The sequence below is a fragment of the Hydra vulgaris genome, chromosome 04 (genome assembly GCF_038396675.1).
Source record: "Hydra vulgaris chromosome 04, alternate assembly HydraT2T_AEP".
Lineage (NCBI taxonomy): Eukaryota > Metazoa > Cnidaria > Hydrozoa > Anthoathecata > Hydridae > Hydra > Hydra vulgaris.
In genome coordinates, this window is record NC_088923.1 from 2,756,235 (window position 1) to 2,767,500 (window position 11,266).

Sequence of the window (11,266 nt, forward strand, 5' to 3'; positions counted from 1 at the left end):
AAAAGAATTTCTAGGCCCGATAGAATTCTGCTTGCATAAAGCATGGATTTGAAAAAATAACTTTTTTTTGATTTACTAGTTCATGATATGGAAGCCCAATAAAAATATTATTATAACTTTGAAAATTTGCAAGTTAACAGCGTAAATAGTTTGTGAAATATGACAACAACCGATGAGATATAATAGTTGGAAGAAGAACAAAGCCAAAAATGATTTCAAAGACAATATAGTTTTTGTTGAATAATTATCAGCGGCAAGTCAAAATGGCGCTGTTGCAAAAAAAAGAATAACTTTGAAATGTAATTATAAAGCCTTGAAAACTGTAGTCGAAGTGGATTAATCTCTTAAATGCTGATTGGTTTTTTACGACTATTCAATCAACTAAGAAGTTAATTACAACAAAAATTAGGAATAAGCTGAAGTAATTGGTTCTTGACCAACTCAATTATAGGTATAAATATCAAAGTTGTGGACAATCTTTACTACCTGTTTGAACCTTATTTTTTGCTTGCCTGTTCAGCTCTATGTTTGTTACATTCTTTTAGAATGTTCTTTTGGCCAGGCACTTATTAAATCCCTCCATGCTTTTGTGTTGGAGTATTTTTGCTAGATTTAAAAGCAAGTTGCTATATTCTAAATATAGAAATATAAAAATTCTTTTTGTAAATCCGGCAAAAATACTAGCAATTCTTATCTAGATATTTATTAATTAAATTCTAATGTAGAAATTTACTAGTAGTTGTTCAAAAAGCACAACAAAAAAAAAATAAGAAACTCCAAATATTGTTTACGAATTTTTTAAATTTCCTTCTTTAACTTGCAATGCGTTAATTGTTTATAACGTAGGAACAATACCTCTGGATAATTTTTGCTAAACATTAAATTTGATGGGTGAACTTTAAATTATGATAACTACGATGATTAATACTAAAAGTATTAAATTTTATTAAAAAAATATAAAAAAATTCTAAAACTGACTTATATCCACTTAGAGTTGTAACCGAGTTATTTACCAATAGTGTTGATGTAAATTATATTGTAACAAGGGTGCAATTTGTATTTACAAACAAGTAAAAAACCAACATTTTTTATGAACAACCAAATCTTTCTTAAGCAAAAATAAAAATTTACTTATATTGCGTCAAACATCAAAAAAGAACACATTATACAATAATTGCGGGTTGCATTTCGCAATGCAATGGTTGTATTTTATAACACTGATTTCAAATTTACCATTATTAGCAAAATATTAGATTAGAATGCAAATCAGATATTATATATATATATATATATATATATATATATATATATATATATATATATATATATATATATATATATATATACAAAATATATATACAAATATATATATATATATATATATATATATATATATATATATATATATATATATATACAAAATATATATATATATATATATATATATATATATATATACATATATATAAATATATATACATATATATATATAACTTTTAGAGTATTCATTCTTTTGTTGCTTGATCTTTTGTTTCAGAAGATATGCTGTGGAAAGCGTCAGTATTGTAATAAATATTTTTTTCATCGATATTCATGTCAACATAAAAGCTGCCATCAGATAAAATTTGATCAAAAAACTCACGTAACTCTGTAAACGTGGGTCGCTGTGATGGATCTTGATTCCAACAGTGCAACATTACGTCATACCTAAAATTAAAAATTGCAGAAAATAATTTTAAATACACCAGAAGTCATTTAAATACCCTATTAGCATTATCTACTATAGTGACAGACCAAGTAAATGTACGGCATTAAAAATAAACTGTAGGCAAGTTTTTTTTAAACTAAAATTTCAAATTATTAATCTGTAAAATGGGGCGTTTCAGAAAAAGAACTTTATGTATATTAAATTTTCATTCATTTTAGGGCTAAATTTTTAGACTTAAATAATCGGGTTAAGTGTTGTGTCACTGGATACATAGGTAATTACGATGTTACAAAGTCTGTGAAAGTTTTTCGTCTTCCAAATAAAAAAATTTGAATAAACGTAAAAAAAAAGAATCATATTCCAGATTGATCAAATACTTTTGTTTATGAGGATCATTAACCTAAAGTTTTTTCAATTTCTGACTCATCAGACACCACCAACACCAACTAATCATTACCACCTATAACAAGTACTGTGCCTGATGAAATGAAGACTTTTGTTAAAGCGGACAATATTTTGTCCCTCGAAGATTGGTGAAGTAAAATAATGTCTAAAACGTTATCTTTTTCTTTTTCAATAATATCAAGTATCTATGAAAACTATTTACATCTTCTAACTGCTATTATATTTTACAACTTTGGTGTTCCAAAGTTTATTTTGAAAATAAAAAATGATTTATCTTTTGATAGCTACCACTGTGGTGTTAAGGGCACCATTAGGCTTTTTTCTTACAATCATGTGAATACTATTGCATGTATTAGTCGATTATCGGATTTTCTTATCAAATGATCACAAGGAAAGTATTATCATTGAAAAGATGTTAAGAATGAACTCCTAAAGTTTGTTGGTAAATATAATTTTTTTTTAACTAATCAAAACTTTTAATTAATTTTATTGTATATTATATCATTCATTTATTAGTTTCAAAAATGTTTTTTATGGTAAATCAGTTACTATCAAATAAAGTCATTAAATATTCAAAACCAAAATAAAAACCAAATGGATTAATAAGTTTTTTTTAAACACGTATTTTACTCGGCTGTCACTTTTTAGCCATGCCTTTATAGTGACAGGCTAACAGCATTTTTAATCTAACATTTGTAGGCATAATTAAAGTTTTTCTTTTTCAACTATACGAACAATCGTGCTTTTTAACTTATCGTACCTTCCAACTTAGTACTTTACCTAAAAAGATTGTTGGTTTTCTTTTCATCCATATACTTTTTTTACCTCAATACATTATATCATATTTTAGTTTTAGTTAATTATTTAAAAACATAATGACTAAAATACTATTTCAAAAACAAACAAACACAAAAAAACAGATAGAAAATTGTATACAGACCAAAGATTGTAAAGTAATATTAGCTAATAATATCTAATATAAAAGTCGAAGCTAACAGAGTAATTTACAGAAAAATTAATTACAACTAATACAGATAAAAGTCGAAGCTAACAGAGTAATTTACAGAAAAGTTAATAACAACTAATACAGATAAAAGTTGAAGTTAACAGACTAAACTACAGAACAAATATGTTACATTTGTTCAGAACAATTTTCAGGGCGATTCATTCTGTATCCAGATTTCAAAAGTGTAAGAAGTTCACTGTTAGGAATTGTTGGATATGGTGTTCCTCCTTTAAAAAAAATGATGAAAATAAAGTTGAAATTTATTCATATAATATATTTTTTAAAAAGTTTTTGTAATAAATTAATAAAAACATTATTCAACATTATGAAACAAACATATTAAATATATGTTAAAGATTTATTTTCACTAACCTAAAGTAACAATTTCAAATAAAACAATACCGTATGACCACCTAAAACAGTTTATCAAACTTTTAAAAACTTTTACTTGACAATTCAGTATAGTGAATTGATGATCACATTTTTAATGCGATAATAAAAAGCAGTATGTAAAAAATTTACTTTATTTAAAAAAAGTGTATTAAAAATTTACACATCACTGCATGAAGTAAACGTATAGTCAAATATTGCTTCGATAGACATCCACTTAATTGGTAAACGACGGGTTTTGCTTCCAACGTACGCATAATTATTAACTTTCCGTGTCAAACCGAAATCAGATATTTTAAGAATTTTGTCTGCACCGACCAATACATTTCTTGCAGCAAGGTCTCGATGTATGAGTTTTAAACAAGAAAGATATTCCTAAAGTAAGAAAAATCAAATCTTATTATAATTATGAGTTTACAAAATTAGCAAAGTAAAAAATTGTAGTAAAATAAAGAATGACGCTAGAATACAGAATCACGATACAAATCAGTATAAACGAATAAAGTTGCACAATAATACCATTCCAGATGCTACTTGCCATGCAAAACGTAGCAAATCATTAGATGTTAGGAAATCAAATTCCATTAGCTGAATCTCGTTTTTTGTTTTTTCTTTTACCTTTAAAGGTAAAAAAAATTAGAAAAAAAAAATTTAATTAATTTACTAAATTGTTCAATTAAAGTCAGAAAAAAATAAAAACCTCAAGATCATTTTGAAACTCTAAAGTGTAAATAAAACTAGAAGGTTCCCCATCTTTCTTTGACATCTATAAATAACATGTTTTATATTGTTGATGAAACGTTGTTATCATGTTAAAAAATTTTTTCTTTAGTTCTATGGTAATTTCTATATAAAATATTGATTAATTGAAAGCATAAAATCTGAATTAGTAATGCAAAAAGATATAGTTCTCAGAGATTTGGTAAAAGTAACCGATACCAATGAGCTGTAAGCCATACCGCTACAAACTTTAATATTATTAGCTTTAGATGCTTGGGGTAAAAGCGTGTTATATGTTTATACAACATAAACGTTGAGACTATTAAAAAATTATTTTTTTAAAACTTAGGTGATAGCAGACAGAGATTTTACGATTACAGATTCTTTTGAATTATTACATTATGCCGAACTACTTTTACCACTTAATATTTACGAACCCCATTTTTACATTGGCCGCGTTTGAACACATGTTAAATGTTTACTTAGGTTCTTGAGAAATAAGTAAACAGTGTTGCAAAGAAAACTTCTCAATAAACTAATCAGTTGAACAGATGAAGGAATATGTAAACTAACGGATATTTAAACTGTTTGTTCTGCTTTCTGTAATCTTTTGTAGAATAATCCTTTAGTAAAAAAACATTTAAAATAATAATATTTTAACTGTTTATTTTGCTTTCTGTAAACTTTGATATGGAATAAGTCTTTTAGATTGACTAAATATACTTTATTCTAACAATAGTATATAAAAGTAATGTTTTATCTAACTAAAACTAATTTATTTTTTTATTTTGGTCTTCTTGCAGCAACAATATATGCACGTTTAGATAATAGATTTTTAAATCAATAGAGAGTTTTTAACCATCTTAAAGTATATGGATACGGTCAAGATCGTAAGTATAAAGTAAAACAAGTATAATAAGTTTAACTATAACTATCCTTATTAACAATTAGTTGTAATTGTAATTATTTATAATTGTTATTGTAACTAATTGTAACTGTAATTAATTGTAAGTATAATAAATTGTAAACAATAAACTTCTGCTAGAATAAGTGGATCAAGGCATTTGATTAAAAAATTATCTTTCAACTATTTGAAAACAGTTTAGTCAAAGCTCTGTAGTATAAATCTTTTCAGTTTTTAAAACAAAAATCTTACTTTAGAGCGGTTATTTCGTAAAAACTGCAACAAATCTCCATTTTCCATATACTCAACAATCAAACATAAAGAGTTTTTTATGCTGGAAAAACCAATCATACTGACAATATTTTTATGATACCCAGTTTCTTTCATAAGATTTATTTCTTCAATAAAATCATACAACTCTGATTGATTTGCACCATCTTTACATTTAAAGCAAACATATATAATATGAGGTGTTAAAGTATAAATAATATCAAGAAAAAAAATAAGGATAATAAATAAATGTAAAACAAAAAAAAAAATTGATAAAAAACCTAATTTGTTGCTAATAATTTTTGTTTTTATTTCTTTGAAAATCAGTTTATTCAAATTTCAAACTAGACCATTCATCAAATTAAAAAAAAAAAAAATCAAACGGTTTAAAAATTATTTCAAATAAAATGTATTAATAATCCAATGTCTTTCATTATTAAGATTCATTATCAGTTAAAAATTTTTGCGGTCACAATTAATACACCTAAGTATGAAAATAAAATGTGCTGTTGCTGATTTACTTAATTATTATATAAACAGTAAAGCTTTATATATCTTGTAAGCACTCACACAGGCAAATGTATTTTCATTTAAAATCTTGAAAGAATAACTTACTTTTAAAGTCTTCTCTAATTTTCGAAGAAAAATAAAATTGGTTTTAATTTAATCCAGGAATAGTTTCTATACTAATAAATGATCAATAAAAACTGGTAACAATAACTTAACAAAAACAAAAAAATCTAAAGAAAATATGGAAAAAACCTTTTAAAACTTTAACTGCAACATCAGCATCAGAACTTTTCATCACACCTTGACAATTGGCAAATGAATTGCTTCTTGATTTACTAAAATACTTTGTTTTGGCCAGAACGTTTGCATTAATTTTTCCAACGAAAACATTACCAAACGCCCCTTCTCCAATTTTTTTTACTATAATGATGTTTTTGTAAGAAATCTTCCATTCATGAGGAGAAACCTTGTAGTACTCCTTGGAGCTTCTAAAAAAAAAAAATTATTGCAAAAACTTTTGCCAATCAACATACGCATACCCGCTGACAAGTGAGCTAGCGACTAGCGAGCATCTTGCTAGCTATATTGCAATTTTCAAGCATTTTTTTTTTCTTATTTTACTTTTTCCTAATGTCTCTAAAACCATTAAAAATTCAATTTTTAGTGTTAAATCTATAATAATTATGAAAATAATTGAAATTTAAATAATGCAATTTTAAAACGATACGCTGCCTATAAATCGCAGCTTTTTAGTCAGCGATTTTATTATGATATGACGCCAATGGACGTTTAAATGCGAACCATTTTAGACTTGGACGTTTTAAGACGTCTAATAGACGTCCAAAAACGTCCATGTTCAAAATAGTACGTTCTCGGACGTCCATTGGACTATATTTTGAGCATGCGTAAAAAAAATATTTTTGAAATGGTTAAACAAATATTGTTTAAAAGTTGTCAAATTTTCAACTTAAGTAATTTTACTTAACTTATTTTACTTAAGTAAACTTAAGTAAAATAACTGACACTATTTAGTTACATTCTATTTTTTTATAACTATTTAGTTAGTAAGTTCTAACTTATGGCTTAACTATATAGCTCTTAATAATGTATTTTTGTTTATATTATCAAATTTAATTAACAAATATAGACTATAAACGGTAATCAAACAATATATATATATATATATATATATATATATATATATATATATATATATATATATATATATATATATATATATATATATATATATATATATATATATATATATATATATATATATATGTATATATATATGTATATATATATATATATATATATATATATATATATATATATATATATATATATATATATATATATATATATATATATATATATATATATATACACAACACACCGAATGTTGGTTTATATCTTTTAATTTATTAGTTTCCGAAAAATTTAAAATTAATGATAAAGTATGAGTGGCTAGTCCAAAACCTAAGTTTATTGCAACAATTTTATTTATATTTAGATGAGAAAGACGGCATACCTAGTAATTTTTTAACAGCTTACTTTGTCTGTTATATAATTATTGAACGAGACAAGATTTATATTACTTTAGCGTTATTAGTACGTAAGGTAAATGAATTAATAATATTTATTATTAACGTGAGTTATATTTTTTTCTTGCATGAAGAAAAAAATATTTATGAATTCTTTCAATATCATTTTCATTTAGAGACAAAACAGCAAGGCTAATTCAGTCACAGAACTATGGATTAATGATTATGAAACTATTAAAAAATATTACTCCAAAATAAAGGATTAATGTTGTTAAAATTATGTATCTTGGATACATCCATGCATTTCGTTGATAAATGAATATTTTGATTTTATTCTTTGTTTAGAATTTATATACACTGTGCTTTCAATTTGCAAAAAAATTTTCAGCTAATTTAAGATTTGAAAGCCCAAATGCTTGAAAGGCTTAAAGCATCAAGCAATATGGAAAAAAAAGACCCAAAAAGTTTATCTGAGAGATTTAATATTATTGAAGCATTTTTAAAAACAAGTTTAAATCCAAGAAAATCAAGGTAACATCTAATGTTCACTTACCTATAAAAATATAAATCTACATTCCAATTTTATTTTTGCTGAAGAGTGATGCCTGGGTATTTAAAAATTTTGTGAAAAAGATAGTAGTTGCATTGATAATAGTAGTTAATAGTAATAGTTGTGGTGATGTGATGCGCTTGCTTTTTAAACAAGAATATCTAAGTTTTATACCCACCACATCCCTTACAGTATAGTGATCAACTTACATCTAACCACTGTAGCCTTGTTTGTCAGGGTTGGTATTTAAGTTAAGTGTTCAGTTAAAAGCTAAAAGGTTATATATATATATATATATATATATATATATATATGTATATATACATATATATATATATATATATATATATATAAATATAAATATATATATGAATATATATATATATATATATATATATATATATATATATATATATATATATATATATATATATATATATATATATATATATATATATATATATATATATATATATTAGCACTTATAAAAACCATAAAGAGAAGGTGAATAATTTGCTCACAATATGTTTTGAATCTATGTAGTATTTATGTTTGGTTCAATATTTAATCATGCTTTAAATTTATTTTAATAATTTTTAAAGATACTCAAATGAAAGAAGTGGGTAGTGCAACTCCACGGCAAACAATTAATAATGTTTTGAATGGCATTATGAAATAGAGGCATTATATGGCGAGGATGGAAGAAAAGAAAAATGTTGTAGCTATTACATACATACTTATATAAAACTCGAATATTTTTGTTAACAGTAAGTTAAAATGTGATACAGTAATACGTTGCTGATTTTCTCCTATTCATATCGTAAAAAATATTTTTCTTTTAATTTTTTTTTAATGATTTGTTTCAATACTGAGATTTAATTATTTATACAATAACCTTAATATTATCTTGATGAGGGTTACCACACGTGTGTTGAATCCCTAAAAACGTGTATTTAAATTTAGGTTTTGTGGGGAAAAAAAAGGTTTAGTTTCTTATATCAAGACTCCATTTTTTATAGTTGTAAGAAATGATTTCGGTATGAGAATAAACTAAATAAAATTAAAAACGGAATAAAAGGACGTCCAAAAAAGTCCGTTCGGAGGTCCACAAATGGCACGTTAAGACGCACGTAAGAAGTCCAAAAGTGTCATTTGTGGACCTCCGAACGGACTGTTTTGGACGTCCTTGGACGTACTTAATAGGTCTAAAATGAACAGACGAACGACGTTGCATTTGGTACGTCCAATGGACGTCCGTGTGCCTGTTAGGGTAGACACAAATAGATAGCTAGTTGATAGCTATATATGGGAGTTTTTTAGACACAGATTTTATTACGACACGACGCTAGCTACATATCGCATTTGTGTAGCTTGCTACTTGATAGCGATGAATCTATTATTGATTTGTGGCTACATTTCGCAGTTTTTTAGACAGCGGTTTTATTACAATCTATCGCTAGTTACATATTGCAGTTTTGTAGCTAGCCCAAGGTAGCTAAAAATTGAAAGGCAATTGATAGCCTAATATCACATCGATTTTATAACAATATGACGCTACTTATCGCATCTTTTTAAATACAAGATAGCGGCAAATCTATAGCTGAATGATAGCCAAATATTGCAATTTTTTAGCCATTAGTTTTTTACGATCTGTCTCTTGTTACATATCTTAGCTTTATAGCTACCTACAACATAACAAAATATCTATAGCTATTTTATGGCTTTATATCTCAGCTTTTTAGCCTTTGATTTTATTACGATATGTTGCTAACTAAACATCGTATCACTGTAGCTAGTTACTAAATAGACCAAAATCTATAGCTACTAAACTGCTGCATCTTGCAGCTTTTGCCCAGCGACTTTTTATAGATATTTCAAAAACTACATTTCGCGCCTATATTACTTATATATAGTTACTATAGGTGCGATATGTAATTTTTGTTGCTGGACAAACTGCAGAATATTAATGTATGTTTAGCAACAATTTTAGAATCGTGTTTTTACCCACGCACTTCTATGATACGTAATTTACGTAGTTCAATCATATATGTATAATTATATTACGCATCATAAAAGTTGGTGGGTAACGAAACAAGTCTAAAAGTTTTATTTAATATTACGTAGTATTCCACATTACGCAACATAAATTATACAACTCTTATATTTTTTGGCAGTATTTCACTTGAAAACAATATGATTAGTATAGTTATAGTGCAAAAAAAGCAAAGGCGATAAAATTGTTGGCTCTGTTTAGTAAATTTGAATATGACAAATTAAGTAAATTTGAATATGAAAAATTAAGTTTTCGACTTAATTTGTCATATTCAAATTTACTAAACATAGCCAACAGTTTTATCGCCTTTGCTTTTTTTGCACTATAACTATACTAATCATATTGTTTTCAAAATATCAATACCAACATCAAGTTTGGCATGTAAAAGATCTTCTGATGATTCCGAATGCAACAGCTTTCTTAAAAGTATAGGGGGATGGGCCAAGTTGCAATGGTAACTTACACTTTATTTATTTGATCCATATATACGACTCTAAAAATTTAACTAGCATTTTCCTCTTTTATCTAAGTATTTGTTATGTTACCACCCAATGTTAATTTTTTTTTTTTTTTTTTTTTTTTTTTTTTAATTTTATTTTGCCGTATAATACTATTTACAATGAGAAAAATCGTTTACATATATAATAAATGGCCGGAGCAAGAAGAAGACATACTGTCTTATCACCGAGCCCCGTTAACATTGAAGCCGTCAGTTAATATTACAATTTAAAAACTTTAAACATAAATATACCATAAAAATTTGCAACATCAAAGTTAACTTTTCAGTTGCAAATCTGGATCACGTTACCCAAGTCTTATAAGATCCAATACCAGATCCTATAGTATCAGGTATCAGATAAGTGAATATATATTATATAATAATATTTATTACATATAACATATATTCAACATTAATGTATATATAGTAAATATATACTAAGCTATATACGGCCCCCACAAATGGTGAAAGAGGGGTTAGGAGATGGGTACCCAGCTAACACAAAACGTTTAAGAACGTTAAACAATAGTTTGCAAACATTACATTTAATAGTCTTATGGTAACACTAAACATTCATACGTTAGGTATCAATAGTTTTGTGGCAGCTGGGTAGTGTTAACACAGCTTTGCATTTTAAGATATATAGTATATACTATACATCTTATAAGACAGAGTCGTGGCTAGCTACTCAGCCTCCCTCTCCT

At 25.9% G+C, this 11,266-nt stretch overlaps 1 protein-coding gene across 1 annotated transcript in view; it reads right to left on the reverse strand.

Moving 5' to 3' along the window:
• Positions 1-1,503: 1,503 nt before the first annotated feature.
• LOC136079121 (fibroblast growth factor receptor 2-like) overlaps positions 1,504-11,266 on the reverse strand; it is a 38,273-nt gene continuing 28,510 nt past the window's right edge. Inside the window, exons 5-12 of the mRNA XM_065794838.1 lie at positions 6,166-6,401; positions 5,386-5,570; positions 4,210-4,275; positions 4,029-4,127; positions 3,673-3,884; positions 3,492-3,532; positions 3,250-3,346; positions 1,504-1,707 (exon numbers count right to left, since the gene is read on the reverse strand). Of these exons, the coding sequence (XP_065650910.1) occupies positions 1,506-1,707; positions 3,250-3,346; positions 3,492-3,532; positions 3,673-3,884; positions 4,029-4,127; positions 4,210-4,275; positions 5,386-5,570; positions 6,166-6,401 (1,138 nt within the window). The 3' untranslated portion in view covers positions 1,504-1,505. The remainder of the gene's footprint in view (positions 1,708-3,249; positions 3,347-3,491; positions 3,533-3,672; positions 3,885-4,028; positions 4,128-4,209; positions 4,276-5,385; positions 5,571-6,165; positions 6,402-11,266) is intronic.